The sequence below is a fragment of the Myotis lucifugus genome, unplaced genomic scaffold, assembly GCF_000147115.1.
Source record: "Myotis lucifugus unplaced genomic scaffold, Myoluc2.0 scaffold_58, whole genome shotgun sequence".
Taxonomy (NCBI): Eukaryota; Metazoa; Chordata; class Mammalia; order Chiroptera; family Vespertilionidae; genus Myotis; species Myotis lucifugus.
The window spans coordinates 5,641,850-5,661,213 of record NW_005871106.1 but is presented as its reverse complement, the minus strand read 5'-3'; the positions used below and the strand labels follow the sequence as shown (position 1 = coordinate 5,661,213).

The following is a 19,364-nucleotide window of genomic DNA, read 5'->3' as shown; positions in this document are numbered from 1 at the left end:
GAAGTTCCAAAAAGTATGTGGCTTAAACAACAGAAATTATTTCTCACAGTTCTAAAGGCTGGAAATCAGAGATCAACATGTTGGTAGGGTCAGTTTCTTCTGAGGCCCCTCTCCTTGGCTTACAGGTGGCCATTTTCTTCCTGTGTCTTTACATGGTTGTCCCTCTGTGTGTCTGTGTCCTACTCTCATCTCATAAGGACACCAGCCATATTGGATTAGGGCCCCACCCCTGGAACCTCATTTTAACTTACAGGAAGCATTATCTCTTGATAAACCCTATCTTTTTAAAAAATATTTTTATTAATTTCAGAGAGGAAGGGAGAGGGAGCTAGATAGAAACATCAATGATGAAAGAGAGTCATTGATCGGCTATCTTTTGCATGCCACATACTGGGGATCAGATAGAGCTTGTAACCTGGGCATGTGCCCTTACCGGGAATTGAACTGTGACCTCCTGGTTCATAGGTCGATGCTCAACCACTGAGCCATGCTGGCCGGGCTATAAACCCTATCTTCAAATGCAGTTATAGTGTGAGGCACTGGAAATTAAGATTTCAACATAAGAATTTGAAGGGGAAACAATTCAGCCCCTAACTAACAACATTTATTTTTCCCATGCCCTACTTATATTATTAGTCTGTCTGAATGCAACAGAATTGTAAAAATCTTTAAAAATTAAGACATACAGCACTTCCACAACCTCCCTTGACCAGTCTACTTGCTGAGTCAAGCCAATCTTTTCCTGATCGGGAACTTTCTGCACAGTAGTTCTCAGTCCTGGCTTGCTGTGGAATTACTTGAGAAGTTTTGAAAATAAACCCATTTTCTGACCCAGCACAGTGCAATGTAAGGCCCCCCCAAGTAGTTTTTATGAACAGCAATTCCTGTGAATCCCCACATGCTTCAGAGAATCCCCAGTTGGCCAAACATTGTTTAGTAAGAACCCTTGATGTGCATTGTCCAGTTAAATAACAACTACACCAAAAGAACGCCACCACAATTTCTGTTTTGATTTTCTATAGAAAAAGAAAAAATTTCAGAGATTTTGAAGGACTCACACAAGTAGTTATGTAGCAAATTTAATCCTCTACACAGTTGAAGGGATAATATAGGAAGGTAATAAAAACAATTAATATTATATGAAAGTTTTTGTGCTCATTTCCCTATTGAATTGATTAGCTGAGAGATTTATTATCGTCCATAGCAGGAGGGCTCCAAAATATTTATACCAGGTAATCTTTAAGTTTGTGAAGAGCAGCACACACTTCTTTGAGCCTTAAGCCTTCAGAACACTTGTCATCCTCTCTACCCTTAAATCAGCTAGCTGGCTCCTTACCCCTTTGGAAATGTGTGTACTTCCCGAACTGGGACTGTATATTGTTTACCTTGGTCACCATAACAGCCATTATAATACTGGCAGTTGTATAGTATGCAGCCAGCAAATGTTAGAATGGATGAGAGAATGCTTAAGAGATATGCCAAAGATGGAACTGTGGACCATAAAAGTGATGTGGGACCCATAAGTTCAGAGCTAGAGAATCTATCAGTTACCAAGGGTCAAAAGCTGGGATATGTGACAGAAACCAGATAATCCAAAAAAAAGAGCAGATGTTCATAGGCAAGTGATTGAAGAACTGGGTAAGTAACCATTGGCCATAGAATGTACAGGTGGCCAGGAAAGGAGGCAGTCACCAGAGTTAATAGCCACTGAACCAATTAAGACAAAGGCATGTGTTGGGATTTGCTTTGATGGTTTTTGGTTGGGCAGAATCTGGAGCTGTGGTGTGGTTGGCCTGTTTCCAATGCAGAGGCAGTGTCTTGGGTGATTAGCACCAGGCCACTGCTATGGTGGGAATGCATATTGCAGGCACAGAAGGCAGAAGTAGTTTGACCATTTCTAGTTGATCTCACAAAAATATTCTTTTTTTTTAAGAGGACATTTCTAAATTCAGTGAGTTTGATGCCCACTGAGTGATTAATAGGAAAGTGTTGGCAGAAGGAGTTCCAGGCTTATGTATTTCTCTGTATATACACATGGCCCCTTTGTCAAATACACACTGCACTTGCCAAGTGAGGAGGGAGATACTTTCTCTGAAGGCAGTTCTAGATCTTGTCATGTGGCTTCACAGATGCAAACATTTTCCAAAACTCATTGAATTTTTTTACTAAATATTTATGCTAATTTTTTTTTACTAAATATTTCACTTTATTCTGACTAGCCAAGTGGCTTAAAGCTTTTATGTTAAAAATGTGTAACCTATGGCTAGGTATATTAATTTCCCTTAATAAATTAGTGTATCATGACTAAGTCTTGGCATTCAATTTACCATTTTATTTCTGAGGACACTTTATTTTTATTTTCTAAGTGATAGACGTCCTGGTTAAAATGAAAAAAAAAAGATAAGATCGCAAGAAAGAGAGGGATCTTCATACCAGGGATATCCTCGATTCAAGTAACAGATACAGCTGAAAGGAAAGCATCTTAAGATTTGGTGAGAGAGAGAGAGAGAGAGAGAGAGAGAGAGAGAGAGAGAGAGAGAGAGAAGGGGGAAGAGATAAAGGAAGAGGATGAATGAACTTAAAGATGATGGAAGGAGAGATTTGTGAACTTGGCTGCTGTAGGTGTGTGAATGCAAGGCTGATCCCAGGTGAATTTTTTATTTCAGTGAATTTAACTCCGAGGAGACAAGTTTATCCTATTTCTTTCCCTGCCATATGCTATCCTCCTGGTGCAGATGAAGGATTTCACATTGTGTTCTCCATGTGGCTGTGCTAACAGCTGAACATTACCATATGACTTTTCGGTTCACTGTTACATTTTATTCATTTACCTAATATTTATTGTGTGCTAACTATCCAAGAAGCACTTTCCTATGCATTGGGAATACAGTGATAACCATGCAGGACAGAATGGCCCCTTGCCCTCATGAAGCTTCCATTTAAAAAAGACAGGCAATAAAAAAGAAATCAATAAATGAGGCCATTGCAAATAGTGAGGTGTGCAGAGCGGGACACTATGATAAGGAGCGCGGACATGGTGTCCGTGTCAGCTTGGGTGGCCAGGGAAGTTCTGAACATCTGATCTGAGACCTGAGCAAAAGGAAGGAGATAGGCATGTACAAGCTACAAAGAGAAATTGCATTGTCTTCTTGACAGTTTCACAGTTAAACAAAAATGACCATGGTAGCCTGAATGAAAAGTTAATGAAAAGACTGGGTTTTAAAAACCTGCCAGGCTCTTTCTGGGGATAGAAGTTGAGGATAACAGACGCCTTTTACCGAGACCCCCTTTGCAGATGAGTCACTCTGCTGCTGGTGAGCACAAACAACAGACAGAAGGCAGCTGGCTGACACCTGCCCCACCTGGCCCCCAGCCTGAGGAGGAAGCTCGGGTTAGAGAGAATGAGCCCAGCAGGTCACAAGGCAGTTAGTCATAGTAACCTGGTGCATGTTCCCTGTGGGAATAAACAAGAGAGCACACAGAGTCTCTCCTGATGAGTTAGCAAGGACAGAAAGGCAGTCCTGGCCAGCTAAGCTGGGCATCCCCTGCCGGGGGAAAAGCAGATGTGAAAAAAGCTCGATGAAGGTAGTGAGCAGTGGAAGCACCGTGACAGTCCCTAACCCACACCTGCCTTTGATGAGTGCCTCTCTCAGGTGTGTGGTGACACCCCCAGCACCCACGGTTCTGCGGCTTCATCAATGTAAAGCTGAAGGGGAAACTCCTTTATACAGCTGTTCCTGCCTGACACTCCAAAAATGGAGAGCACTAGTCTTCTTGAAAACAGAAGTGAAAGGGAAAAAGACAAAGGCAAAGTTATGTGGGGTGTAACAACACGAAGTGCAGTAGGGCAGACGTTTTTCAGAGTCAAATTCATTGTGTCCTGAAGGAATTGCAGGATAACTGTGAGGAGGCATCTAAAGCTAATTGCTGGAAGAATGCTCCATGGGGAATACGCCTGTCTTGGAGGGAATGGGCTCAATAACCTAATTGTTTCCCCCCATTCATTACCACTTGTAGCTCCCTTGGTGCAGAATTTGGCGAATTGACCTAGTAAAATCGCAAGAAGTACGAGGACTTCTTGTTGGCCTGATGCGAAATGTTCCTGCCAACATGTATTGAGATGCGTGCACAAGAACCACCTTTTCTCCTTTATGTGATTTTTATTTATTATGATGTCCTTTCAGTAACCATTTAACGGGGTCTCTAATGTGCAGAGTGCTGTGCGAGGCACTTGGGAGTGTCTAGAGAGGCGTGATATTTGGCCCCTACCTTCAAGACACTTACAGTCTGGTCAGCGTTAGGAAGTGCGCACGCCAATTATTCGGAGCAATGTGTCGGCCAGGATTCTCCTCTGACAAAACCGCGTGTTGAATGCGGCAAGTTCAGGGAAAGGAATTTCAGAAGGGCGACTTTTCCTTTCTTGAACAATCAGTTAGTAAGATAACTGAAGTTCAAAGAAATAAGATTCATTCACCTCAAAATTTCTTTAAAAAATTCTACCTTCTGATTCTGACAGCTTGATCAGGAGAGCAGATTTTTCTTGAGTATTATTTGTTCATTTTGTATTTTCTCCTTTCTGTAGCTTCTCGAACTCAACTCCCTAAGGCAACTAGGCTGAAAATAAATGTATGCACATCAAACCATACCTCTGATATTTTGAATTGTCTAAAAAATAGGCTTTCTTATTACCAAATGGCTACTCCCTGATTTAGAGAAGTTTCTCTGTGGTCTGTTTGAAGGTAAATATGGGGTAGGGCCAACGCAGTCAGAGAAATTTGTGAAATCTCAGACCCCGTCGTGGAGTGGGGCATTTCAAAGACAAATCCGGTAGCTACGTTAGTTCTTCTCTCTTTTTGTTTTCCTCTGACATTTGCAGGATTTCCTTCCAAAGAGAACCATGGAGCTGTAGCTGGCTCCTCACTCCCAGTGCTGGGGTGACACCATCAACAGCTCCTCCCATGTGTCAGATTCAGATCCCCAAGAACTAACTCACAGGGGCGTGGGCAAGACATCCCTGCAGGAAAGTCTGCAGTCAGAGTTTCTGCAGGGGACAAGCCCACACCCACACCCCACTCCTCTCAGGCCTTGGCAGGAAACCATGGGAACCATCAGTTGTTTAGGATCAAGTTGCAGAAATCATAACATGGTTTAAAAAAATAGTAAAAGCAACACAAAATAGTGACTATCTCTTCCCTTAGTCTTATAGTTTGTCTACTGAATTGGCAAAAAGCCCCAATTCAGAGGTTTCACTTTTACATGAAAACTTTTCTCAGTGCTCTGGTAAATACCGTACACATCCTCAAACCTCTCTCACCATTCAGCCTCCCAGTGCCGTCCTGCCCGCAGAAGGAAGAAATGGAAGGGCAGGGTCCAGACTCATCACTGGGATGGATGGCTCTGCAGTGAGCCACGCAACCTTTTGTCTCCTGGGTTTGAATCTATGCTTGCTTGAGGCTGCCCTTGACCTCATGCCAAGGCATTGGAAATTCAGTGAGGAAGCCCCAGTGCCCACTGCACTTGGAAATGCCTTCCTCTGTTTGTATGGGACTGGTTAGTCCATTGAAACTACTAAAGACTATTCTTTATATTGCATTGGATATTTGTATTGTCCTGTTTTCTGCTAAATCCACCCATCGATGGCTATGAGAATGTGCAAGGAAAGACATTTTATTTGGGGCCTTAAAATTAAGTATTCAGTTTGGCTTCTTTTCCATAGTTTGTCTTTTTAAACTTTAGCAGGAAATTTTAAGTGCCCTTATTTATGTTGCTGGAGAAATCAGTGGGTCCAATTTCCCCAACAATAGTGGGAGTGGGGTTCTTGGGTACTGCTGGAATGAGAACTTCTGGAGGCCCCCACGGGAGAATGAATGATTTTTATTGGCATGGAATTATATTTCTTGGGTTGCAAAGTCCCGTGCCCCTTAATCCAGTCCTGAAAAAGGTGCAGCTGGGGTTCCAGTAGAGCCATCAGTAGGGCCAGTGTCCCGATTGTCCATTCCATGGTGGAACTGAGTCCTGTACAGCCTTAGGCTAACCACAGTCCATTAGTCCATTGTGTGGAGTCCACATGGTCGTGAGCCACGTGGGCGAGTGCAGGGGAGCTCGCCCCGTGCAATACTATAGGAGTCTGGAGCTAGTAGCAAGAGAGAGAACCAAGAGAGAATGTTCCTTTGTCCAGGAGTTTAAATATTCAGGTTTCTCTCCCTTGCAGTGGCCATGCCTATTCTGGCTATGGATTTGCTCCCAGCTGCAACTGACCGTTAAGCACTTCCCACATCACCCAGACCTTACCACGCATGCGTCTATGGTCCCGTCCCTTCCCCCAGCGATCTGCATGGAACAGACTTGGAGAATGTGAACTGCAGCTTCCTGGAAAAGCTGTCTAAATGGCATGCCTATGTTGTCTAGTCTTTCCTTTATTCCTTTCCTGTTATTTAATAACCAGGCTATTATAACGGTGTCATTTATACATGGTTTCTACCTGGATATTTTTTTCCTCTAATAAAACATCACAACAAAACAACTACTTCATAATATTAAGAGGATTAAGAGGCAGGCATAGCTTTACTACTCGAGTTCTGATTTTTGGCCTGATTCCTTTTTGGAAATGGTGAGATTAGAGAAAGTACGTGTTTGAGAGGTCTTTTTCAGGGAACAGAGCCAGGTGAGTGCAAAGAGTAGAGCCAGTGTTTATGACCTGGTGTGAAGGAGTCAGCACCCAGCTTTGTTTATGCTCCATAAATGGGGAATGACCCTCGGCCATGGGATCAGTGGGATGCCTACTAGGAAGTTTCTTGAATATAAAAGCACCATCCTTTCTGCTTCTCTATACGTACTTACGAATGTTTTGCTTTCAAGTGAGCTTTCTTCAGCTAGGGCCAGGGGCAGCAAACTGCAGCCCACAGGCCAAATCTGCCAGTACCCACCACTGTTTTGTATGGACTGTGAGCTCATTTAAATGGTTAAAAAATATCAAAATTATTTTATGACATATGAAAATTACCTGAAATTCAAATTTCACTGTCCATAAATAAGGCTTTACTGGGACAGGGCCATTACTAGTCTGTTTACACGTCACCGGGACTGCTTCTGCGCTACAATGGCAGAATTGTATTCTTGCCTGAAATGATTACTCTCTGGCCTGGGAGCTAGAGGACCTAGACTTTTCAATTTTGCTGAAGCCTTTGACTTCTGCCAACCTATATACACACATGTGCAAGTATATTTTTACATATATTGTTTCTAATTAATTTAAATAAAAATATTACTTCCGATTTCTTTTTTTACCATCTTTATGATGCGTCTGGCATTTTCTCTGCTTCTCAATAGCATGTATGATATCAAGGGTACAATATGTTCTTGTTCTATGCTAGAGACTGTGACGTCTTTAACAAGCTGTCTCTCACTTACACACAGTACATCAAATATATCTTCCACTCTCTATGCGGCTATACTGGAATTCTAATGGCGTTTGACAAATTCTCTCAATCTACTATCCATGTCTTTCCCACTGCTGCTCCCGATTTTGTTGTTAGTTTGTGCTGAGTTCTCCATGACCTCCGTACTGTCAACCAATTCACTAAACTTATCTTTGTCTCTAGCCAATCTAAGGTTTAACTTATCTATTGATCTATTTTAGTAATTAAATGACTATATTTTAATTTCTAAGGCATATAATCGCTTTTTTAGTATCATCTGTATTATTTCTATTTTAAAATAATCTCTTTTGTTTACTTTTCAGGATTTCATTTATTTATCATTATGAGGACCTTAAGCAACTTAGCTTTAAGTCATTTTTAATATATTTCATAATTTTCATTTTTACTTTAGGTGAATTCATTTACCAATCATCTTTTCTAGCTTTATGTGTGTGTGTGTGTTTTTTAATTATGATTTGTTTGGAACAAGAAATTTTTTTTTCTCAGTCTCTCCTCTCTCTTGCTCTTTCTCCACACCCCTGGGCTTCTCTCTCTGTATAATTCTTCTGCGGTTGTTCCCATCTGGACACTTGGGACCCCAGTGGAGAACTAAGTCATATCCTAGTGGTTCAGAGACTTGTCCTTTGATGATGTTGCTGATTTAAACTTGCTCAGTAGGTCATAGCTAAGGTTTCCCTCCTCCCTAAGCATACAGCTCCTTGTAAACCAATAAAGTGGTCAAGAGCAGAGTCTTTTCCAGAATCCTTGTAAAATCTGTGAAGCTTAGTTTGTAACCCAAACCCTTGTTTGAATCTGTCCTCCTAACAATTGTCTCCTTATTTATACTGAGCCTGTAATTAAATGCTCACCAGAAAACCAACTTTGATTTCCATTGCCTGCTTCAAGGCCAGCCTGGACAGCTTTGCCTTCTCTTCTGTTTCTGACCCTAGAGGTATTTATCTCATGCTGGTGTCGGGTATGTCTTCCTGGTGGTCTGCTTCATATTTTATCGATTATTTCTATATGTTTAGAGCAAAAGAGGTACCACAAAATAAGAATTACACCTGGCATTCCCAGGCCCCAGTATTTTCTGGAGTTGGAAGTCCTGGCTGCTGCATCCCCTTGGCCTGCTTCTTGTACCATAGATATTTAGCCATGAGGCACCTGCTGAGCTGCTTACAGGATGCTTATGCTCTAGCTGAGGACATAAAAGTCTAGAATATGATGAGCCAGTGGTTTTGTGGGGTGCCATCCCAAGTTCCCTCCATTACTGTGGCACTTATGAGAGACATCTTGCTGTTGAATTAAGACTGCTCACAGCCAAAATTGTTTTTAACTCTAGAAAGTTGCATTGACTACCAGTAAGTAGCGCCCATATCTAGAGGCAGCTCACATCTAATTTCTGGTCAATGATGAGGGGTTTGGGGTGAGGCTCAGACCCCTTGCCTCAATTCTAGAGGACTCTAAAAGGCCATTCTGGCTCCACAGCTCCCCAAGGACCAATGGATGGATCCCTACAAGTGCATTTCTGCCCAGCTTCTCCCTTGACTCAGTCCTGCCTCCCTCATTTCCCACCTGGACATATTGGTGCTGAGGCAGAGGGCTCTCCCCAATAACTTCCTGCACCCCAATCTCGATCTCAGAGTCTGTTTCCTGATAACCCAACCCAGGACAGCAACTAACATTATAAGGTAAATATTCCCTAGTGTCAGCCATAGACAGTATGTAATATTCGAGGTCCCTTTGGGTCAACGGTGTTGAGGAAGAAATGAGACCTGGTCATGAATGATAAATTTAGAAGGGGGGTTGGAGTGGACACTTGTGAGGTTGGCAGCTTCATGTCCTCTTACCCTGTCCCTGAGCTGTCATTCCTCTGTACACCCAAAGCATCGTTTTTCTCTCTGGCACCATTTTTCTCTCTGATTGTGGTGTCAGTTTCATTATGGGGGAACCTTTTAGAAGAGATTATAACACTTTAAAAGTTATTAAATAATAACACTTAAAGCCAGGGTAATAAATGATAGATCCAAATGGGGAGAAGGAAAAAAAAACTCTGTTGGCTCCAATAATGTGCCAATAAAAATATTGGGAATAGAAAACTGAGCTTTTGCAAGGGAGGATTAAGAGGTGGGCTGCAGTGGGGAATTCCAAGTTTCACTTGGAGACATTCACTGGAAGTTTTTAGTCCAATTTGTGAAGGTGGGAAGAACTCTAGGGGAAATGAACTTGTCATCCATTCTTCCGCTGGCTTTTGTAGTGTTCCCAGAAGCCTCTCTGTGATTCACTTTTTAGCAAAAAGGGCCTTTAGGAGTGCTGGAATGACCTCAATGATATTTCAAATACACTCAGTAGATGTATATGTTTTCTCTCCATTTGTGTTAGTTTGATATGAATGAAATGCCCGTCTTTTCAGTCAAATGGTTAGTATTAGCAACTTCATATAGTCCACTTAAAAACTTGACTGCTTAATTTATTTTGAAGTCTTAGCACACTCTTTCCAGCTAAAAGGTGTCTATATTTAACCTAATTGTGCATTGAAAAGATGCAACTTATGAAGCAACAATAGTTTATTTTTGCAAGCTCTATTTGAGGAAATATATTACAAATAAAGTAGATTAATAAAACCCAAGTTAAAATTTATTAAAAAAACTGTACTTTCCTTATTTATTATTTCCATTAATATTAAATTTCTTCTGCTTTGACACTGTAATAATAATAATAAAAAATAATGTATAAATATACAGTTTGATACCATGTCATTCTGGCCAAAATTGCTTGTTTTATGAATCTATCCGGGTAATTTTTGCAAATCATCTCAATGTTACCATATATATTTTTTATCCTTTTTAATATATGCCAAATTTTCTTAGGTTTCTAATTATGAGTGATTATTAGGTGACATATCTTTGGATAATTTGTATTTCTTGTATAAAAAAGAGTGAGTATTCAAAACAAATGGGCAACATAATATCCTCAATTATTTCTGTACACACAACATATTTCTGAAACCAGAGAAATAGAGATCATTCCTGGAAATGCCAGGAATTAATTAGAGCATGACTGTAATTAGGTGTGTGTGTTTGTGTGTGTGTGTGTGTGTGTGTGTGTGTGTGTACGTGTGTTCAGTATCTTTTATCCGTTTCTGTTCTGATGTTCTTCATGACTAAAGTTCCAAGTTTTCCTTTGGTACCATTTCCTTGCAGCCTGAAGAAACTACTCTATTTTAGCATTTATTTTTAGGGCCGATATCCTCGTTACAAAAACTCTTAGTTTTCCTCCAACTGAGAATGTCTTTTCTGCCTTCATTCTTGAAGATTATGTCCACAGGTTATAAAATCCTGAGTTTAGTTCTTTTCCTTCATAATTTTAACGAAGATGTTCCTCTGTAACCTGGTTTTCATAGTTTGTAGTTAAAAAATATGTGGATATTCAAATAGTTGCCCCCCTGTATCTATGTGACATTTTTGTCTTGCTGCTTTCAGGAGTTTTTCTTTACTTTTGTTTTTCTTTAGTCATTATGTGTCTTTGAGTAGTTTCTTTGAGTTCATCTTATTTGGTGTTTGCTAAGCTTACTTAATGGTAAATAATGTCTTTACCAAATTTGGGGACATTTTAGCTATTATTCCGTATTTTTTTTGCACCAGTCTTTCTCTTCTCCTTTGATAACTCTAGTGACAAATGATAGGCCTTTTGATCCTCAGGTTCCTGAGAGCTTATTATTTTTTATTTCAATATTTTGCTCTCTGTTATTCATACTGGATAACTTCTATTAATTTCTTCAAGTTTATTGACTCATTCACTTGTTATCTCTATTCTTCTATTGAGTCAATCAATTAAATTGTAAAATTTCAGATATTGTAATTTTTCAGTTCTAAAATACTTTCTATTTCTCTATTGACAACTTTGATTTTTCTATTCCTTTTAAGGTCACTTACCTTTACTTCAGGGAGTGTGGTTGTAATAGATATTTTTAAATTATTTTCAAATATTCCAACATCTGGTGATTTTAAGGTTAACTGTATTGTCCTTTCTCTTGAGAATGAGTCACATTTTCCTGTTTTTTGTATATCAAGTATTTTGGTATTATATCTTTCTTCTTGTTAGCATGCAGACATTCTTTATCTATTCTAAATGTTAATTTCTTGTACATCTTGGATGTCCCAACTAATCATTTGTGTGTAAATTTTATTTATGGTGGCATTTGTTGAATCTTAATGCAGTTAGAACTCTCTCTCTCTCTTCTCTCTCTTTTTTTTTTTTGCTTTATAGTTTATGTTGTTAGGTCTTGTTTTATAAGGCAATCTTCCAGAAATGGCACAAAGTTATCTCATATTTTCAACTATTAACTTAGAATTTTACCTTTCATATTTAGGTCTTTATTCATATGGAGATCACCTCTGCAGCAGGGATCCAGCATTGTTTTCTGTGTTTATTAAACCAATTTTTCATTTCCTAGACTATAGCCTCTTCTTTCCTCTTGATGTAAGGAGTAAAGTTTGATATTTATCAAATCCATATAGTTTTTTTTCTGAGCTCCATATGATATTCCATTTGACTTTTCTTCCTTCTCCATAAAGAATCAAAGTTCCTATTTGTTTGTTTGTCTGTTTTAGTTTTAACTTATGTGTTTGTAACACACCTTAATGTTTGTTAAGATACACAAACCTCACCCACTTTTGGTCTTATTTCTCAAAATTTTATAATTGACCTGGCAATCTGTAGACTTTTATTCTTCCAGAGATATATTTTAAATAAGTTTGTTGACTTTTTCAAAAAATCTTTTCATATGTATTTTTATTTATTTATTTATTTATTTTTAATATATTTTATTGATTTTTTACAGAGAGGAAGGGAGAGGGCTAGAGAGTTAGAAACATCGATGAGAGAGAAACATTGATCAGCTGCCTCCTGCACACTCCCCACTGGGGATGTGCCCGCAACCAAGGCACATGCCCTTGACCAGAATCGAACCCGGGACCCTTGAGTCCGCAGGCCAACGCTCTATCCACTGAGCCAAACCGGTTAGGGCTATTTTTAAATATGTTTGTTGAAAGCCTGAAAGTTTCTACACTTATTTAATTGAAAATTACATTGAATTCATAAAATCAAATTTGGAAAAAATTGACATTTTTTATCATATTAAGTCATCTGATTCATGAATATGACAAATCTACTTATTTACTCAGGTATTATTATTTGTTTTACTATTGAGTTTTATAGTTTTATCGTAAAGGTCTTGTGTCTTCTTTATTAAGGTTGATTTTGAGATACTTGTATCAGTTAGGGTTCAACCTATAGGAATTGTTTTATACTATTGACTATGTAACTGGCTAAGAAAGTCCAAAATTGATAGGGTAGGTTTCTGTCAGGAATAAAAATTTTAAAAAATAAAAATAAAATAAAATTTGTGAAAAAAGTCAGTTGATTATGGACTTTTAGCACATCTGTAAACTTACACCAACATCTAGATTAGTATTTGATTAAATAATAGGGGACTGTAGTCTAGCCAACTGACACATTGACAAAATCATTACAATACAGTTTTTGTTGCTAATTTAAGTTGTGTTTTTGTCTTTTATTTGATTATTGTTAATGTACAGGGGCTGTATTGATTTCTGTAAGATGATCTTGTGCCTGAATCATTTTCTTGTATTGGCAGTAGATTTATTGACATTTCTATATAGATAATATTATCTAAAAGTAATACCATTTGATCATTTTATCTGCAAATAATTCTAGTTATTTCAATTCTTTTTTTTTAAAAATATATTTTATTAATTTTTTACAGAGAGGAAGGGAGAGAGATAGAGAGTTAGAAACATCGATGAGAGAGAAACATCGATCAGCTGCCTCCTTGCACACCTCCCACTGGGGATGTGCCCGCAACCAAGGTACATGCCCTTGACCGGAATCGAACCTGGGACCTTTCAGTCCACAGGCTGACGCTCTATCCACTGAGCCAAACCGGTTTCAGCAGTTAGTTATTTCAATTCTTTATGTTTTTCTTACCTTATAACATTGACCAGTATACCCAGTGATATGTTAAGTGGAATGCATATCAAGTGTCTTTGATCACTATCTATGCTGTTCCAGTTGGTTAGAAAATATCTTTTTTTTAAATAATTTGTGGCTATGTTTATAAGTAAAATGGCCTTATAATTTCCTTTCTTTTCTAGACTTATTTAGGTTTAAAATTGTTAATTTTAAACCTAAATAATCTATCTTTGCAAATAGTTTTGGAAACTTCCCTTTTTTCCTACTCTCTGAAACTACCTTTATTAGATAGGGATTATCTGTTTCTTCAAAGATGGCAGAACGCTCTTATATAATTTTCTGGGCTAAGGGAAAATTTTTGGTTTCATTTTGTGGTTTCATTTTGAGGTAAATATCATGTTAATAGAAAAGCATGTTTCTTTTACATTGAATTTTTAATCAATGTTAATTGTAAATTTTTTCAAAGGAAATAAGATAGCTTTTATCTTTAGACTAATAATTAAGGGGTAATTGTTACACTTCATATACCTTGAGTCAGTTTACATTATAGATTATATAGAAACATGTTTTATGTGGAACTGTACAAAGGTGAGCATGAGTGTCTTTCATCTTAAGTTCTTTCAAAATCTCTGTGCTTTTGTCCCCTCAGGACACACGGGACGGTTGTTAAAGTCTCTCTGCTTCACCAGTCTTTCCTTCCTGATACTGCACATCATTTTTCACATCACGCTGGCTAGCCTCGAAGCTCAACACCATATTGCACCTGGTTACAACTGTGAGTACTAATGTGTTTTGGATTATGTACGTGCACAATAAAGCTATGTGTCATAACTCTCATAGAAATCTATGTAATAATTAAATTATCAAATTTATGACAATTTTTGGTCATTTGGCAATCCTAAATATTATATATACATATAGACACACTTTGTCATGGAGAACTGGGTAATACTAGCAACTTAATTAAATGAATCTTCAATGTATATTATATATTAGACCCCTATCTGTATGTAAGACATTATCATTGGGCATAATCCCAAAAAATCAACATTTACATATAGTCCCTGGAGCTTACAGTACAGCTAATGAGATAAGACATGTACAGTTTCTAACATGATAAATAAGAATATATAAAAGTAGAATACCATTATACCCTTTAGTGACCTAAATCCTATTCTGAAGCACAGTATAAAAAAGATTTTATATGTCTTTATGGGAAAAATGTAATGACATATAGTTTCTTTTTAAAATTGGGAGTTCTGTGTTCCTATTTATAGGAAAGTAATGTCTTATATGCATTATATTTTGAAGTGGTGATAATAAAAATTCAACACATATATGCTTTATCTAAATAGTATCATCTTTCCAAAATTAACCTGCCATCAGTTCAATTCTACTTAAGTTTTTGAAGGATGTATGATTGTGATTTGAACAAAAAAATAGAAGCATTTCAAATAGTTGGGATATAATTCATATGTTTTAAGTTAAGCCTCAAGAAACCCTGAGATAATTGAAATACTATCTAATAAAAGGGTAATATGCAAATTAACCATCACTCCATCACAAAGATGGTGGCACCCAGGCCTCTCAGCCCCACTGGAGTCCCCTAGTCCCGGGGAGGGGGGGGCGGGGGGAGGGCAGCTGAGAGCGGGCAGCATGATTGTCCTTGTGGAATCCTTGCTTTGTCGCTGTGGTGATGAGGCAAGCGTTCCACCCCAGCCACGGAGGGCCTCTGGGCAGAGGGCACAGAGCGGCCGGGGGTGGGGTAACGCTTGCATCGTTGCCCCGGCAATGAGGCAAGCATTCCACACCCGGCCGCGGAGGGCCTCTGGCCAGCTGGGCGCAGAACACTTGCGTGGTTGCAGGCCGGGCTGAGGCTCCCCCCCCCCACCCCCCACCCCATGCATGAATTTCGTGCACCGGGTCTCTAGTAGACTATAAGTTTTCAATTGTCAGTTTTTCTTTGAAGAAATCATTTCTGAGTTTGAAATTTCCTGATCTTCATAAGTGCAAGTATAAGTAATTTGAAGTAAATCTATGCTTCCCTGTAAAATAAAATAAGGTCAAATTCTTTACAAATCAGAGTATTAACATATACATAATGAGAGATTCTTTTTTTTTTTTTAAATATATTTTATTGATTTTTTTTACAGAGAGGAAGGAGAGGGATAGAGAGTTAGAAACATTGATGAGAGAGAAACATCGATCAGCTGCCTCCTGCACGCCCCCCACTGGGGACGTGCCCGCAACCAAGGCACATGCCCCTGACCGGAATCGAACCCGGGACCCTTGAGTCCGCAGGCCGACGAATGAGAGATTCTTTAGTAAAACCATACTTATAAACTATTGAGTAACTCTCACTGGGTAACTTGAGAGAGCTAAACTTTACAGAGTTTAAGTTTGTATTCATTTTGGTCATTTTTTTGAGATCAGAGTTTTTTTATTTAAGATCTGGTTATTATTTTAAAAATTGAAATATAATTTATATACCAGAAAATTCAGCCACTTAAAGAATGTAATTCAGTGGTTTATAGGTTGTGCAATAATCGCCACTATCTAATTCCAGAACACTTTCATCATTCCAAAAAGATACCATGTGCCCATGAACAGTTACTTCCCATTCCCTCTTGACCCACCCCTAGGCAACCACCAATTTACTTTCTGCTTCTATTAGATTTACCTACTTTGGACATTTTATGTAAACAGAATTATGCACCATGTGATATTTTGTGTCTGGCTTCTTTCTCTAAGCATAATGTTTTCAAGGTTTGTCTATGTTGTAACATGTTTCAGTTCTTCATTCCTTTTCAAGGCTAAATAATATTCCATTATTAAGATGTGGTTTTTTTAATGTTTGGTAGAAGTCACTTTATTATTAAAAACTTTATAAAATACAATGTTTAAACATAAATAGAACTTGCAGTGATAAAGAGCATTTATTACATTTGGCCAGTTTCAAATCATTTTGGATTTAGTAGAAATGATATCAGTGGTATTTTGTAGTGCTTCTCATTCAAAAATCATTTGCATATCTCTCTATATAAAAGCCTAAATGACTGAAGGACCAAATGACCAAATGACTGGTTGAACAGTCGCTATGATGTGCACTGACCACCAGAGGGCAGATGCTCAATGCAGGAGCTGCCCCCTGGTGGTCAGTGAGTTCCCATAGCAGGAGTACCGCTCAGCTGACCGACCCATCCTGGCGGCCCAACAGCCCAGTGACAGCCACTCACTCTCTCAGTAGTCCTGTAGGTCCAATCTTGGGAGAACAGGCCAGGCACCGATGGACCAACGCCGTTGGCATGATCCCAACAGTGCTGCTGGCCTCCTGGAAGTCAGCCTCGGCACCCCAGCTGCTTCCCCTCCCTAGACGCTCTGCAAGGAAGAAATGATGTAAAAGTGGCCACCAGGTTGCTCCTGACAACCGGTGCGAACGTAAATGAGACGGATCCAGATCCTGGGCCGGCAAGGGCATCCCATGGCCTGCCTGGAGGGTGATCGCATCCTGGCCCTACCCCCACCCCCCTCGGGAAGGGTGCCAGACATAGGACTCACAGCTGGCGAGTGCTGCTGTGGCGCTTCAAGCCTCTCCTGATCAGGACTGACTGGGCACGAGCCTGCGGCAGGTGCAGTGGGGCCAGGATGAGCTTGTGCAGCAGGCAGGAGTGGCAGGTGGCGTTGGGCTGCTGGTTTCAGCCCAATCCCCACAGGCCACGCCAAGGGACCCAACCCATGCACGAATTCATGCACCGGGCCTCTAGTCTCTTAATAAGTCTTTCCCAGAACTATAAGGAAGAATTTTGAACCATAAGTGTTGTCTGAATGAAAGGCTAGTTCACAAATAATGAGTTCCTCATCTCATGAAATACTGTGAAGTATTGAATCACAGGTATATTTCAAATAATCAGATTTTTAACATTTGAGTTTATAAATATATATACTGCCTGCTTTTCTAAATAATTTTAGGTGCTGAGTGATATTGTAGAAAGGATTTACTGGCAGTTTCTATATTAGGAAGTGAAATTCATAATTTCTTCTGATTCAGAGAGACTAGGTATTTATATTGTTATTCAAAATGATGATTTTCCACAATTTTACAAGAGTCAAAATAAAAAATGTAATCTATAATCATAAAAGCATAATATGCTAATTAGACCAGACATCATTCCAGACGTCCTTCCAGACAACCTTCTGGACAAAGCCGGGGCTGTGAGGGAAGCCCGGGTCCCAGGTGCCAGAGGAAAGCTAGTGCTGGCAGCTGGGGGAAGGAAGGCCTACTCTTGCACGAATTTTGTGCATTGGGCCTCTAGTAAGTAATATTAAAATAATGTTCCCTTTCTTACCTTTATAAATGTATTTACCCTGTATAAGTTCTCCCCTATAGGGTCTAGAACCAGTGGTTCTCAACCTTCCTAATGCCACGACCCTTTAATACAGTTCCTCATGTTGTGGTGACCCCCAACCATAAAATTATTTTCGTTGCTGCTTCAAACTGTAATGTTGCTACTGTTATGAATCGTAATGTAAATATCTGATATGCAGGATGTATTTTCATTGTTCGTGACCCACAGGTTAAGAACCGCTGGCAGAAAGACATACAAATTTTAACACACACACACACACACATTAGTTCTTCCTTTATCTTCTAAATCCAAGGCAAGGATTCAAATTACTTAGCTACTCTGGATGGTTCCTACATTAATATTGCGAAGCAGTCTGTATTTCTCAGTGGCGAAGGTGTAGGCATCTCAGGTGCAGTCAGAGCTAACCTCTTGGCATGCCTCTTCCTAGGCATTCTTTGCAACTTAATCTTGGGGAGTTAGACCTGCCTCTTCTAACCTCAAGGCCTAATATTTGGGCTTCTACATACCAATGCATTTCTATGTCTGTCTCAGAGATATTTTGATTCATGCACCATTGCCCTCTATTGTTATTCTTCATGCAGTATCACTTGAACATGCCCGGAACTAATGTATTGTCCTACCTTTTTTTTTTTTTTTTTTGACGTTCCATGAAGAGCCATTCTAATAAAGTCATGAGATAAACTTTATTTCTACCAGGTTAGATTCTACTTTAAAGTTTATTTCTACAAAAGTTAATGTTCCAATTTGAAATGTTGGTATTCCTGGTGAAGTAACTGAGAGAGAAGGGATGTGCTAAAGATTGAGTTTGAAAAGGAATTTGAGCTCTCTACTTCCAGCCATAAGCACCTTGAAAGTGGGTTTACAGAAGTCATAAATTTCTTCTGAAAAACGAGTGATGCATGCAACAGCATTGGCTCATTGGGTGTTAGAGATTTTTTTTGGGTTAGTTTCATGTGCAGCATTTAAAAGTAATACATTCTTGAAAATGGATAAAAGAGAAGGGCAAACAAACTTCAGAGCTTTGCAAACTAGTTTGGTCCAAGATTGACACAGACCAGGTTTTCAGCCTAGAGCATTTTTTAATGATCAAGTTATATAAAATCCTGAAAACACTGTTAGAGTGGGTAATGGAAACACTGACTTTTAATTTAGAATTGACTTCACCTCACTAATGTTATTGTTTCTTGAGCATTTGGAGTTTTGATTACACCATCGGAGTTGTAAACACAAACTCGGCTATTTTGATATCCCACATTGGAAGTTCGGCCTCTCTTGGCATTGGTAGATGTAAAGTAGCAAAATTTCAAATGAAAAGACAAAAAGCATCTTGGCCAGCAGTACTGTGCATTTTGAATGCTTTCTCTACGTTGAAGACATTGGTAAAATCAAGTGAAATAACCCAGACAGATTGGGTTTCCCAATCATATTCAAGCGGCATTCAAATTCAGGACCACCAAGTGTTCATTTATATGTGTTTAATTTTGTTTTCCTAACTCCTCCTCTCCCCATTTAAAGCTCACATGCCCTCAGCCTTATTATGGCAAAAGCTCCCAGTATCCCTCAGGAATCTAAGACTCATGTTTGG

The 19,364-nt window shown here is 39.2% G+C and overlaps 1 protein-coding gene across 1 annotated transcript in view; it reads left to right on the top strand.

Annotated features, from left to right (window-relative positions):
- Positions 1–19,364, top strand: part of PIEZO2 (piezo type mechanosensitive ion channel component 2) — a 330,099-nt gene that overhangs the window by 103,886 nt on the left and 206,849 nt on the right. Inside the window, 1 exon segment of the mRNA XM_023754259.1 lies at positions 14,062–14,187. Within this exon segment, the coding sequence (XP_023610027.1) occupies positions 14,062–14,187 (126 nt within the window).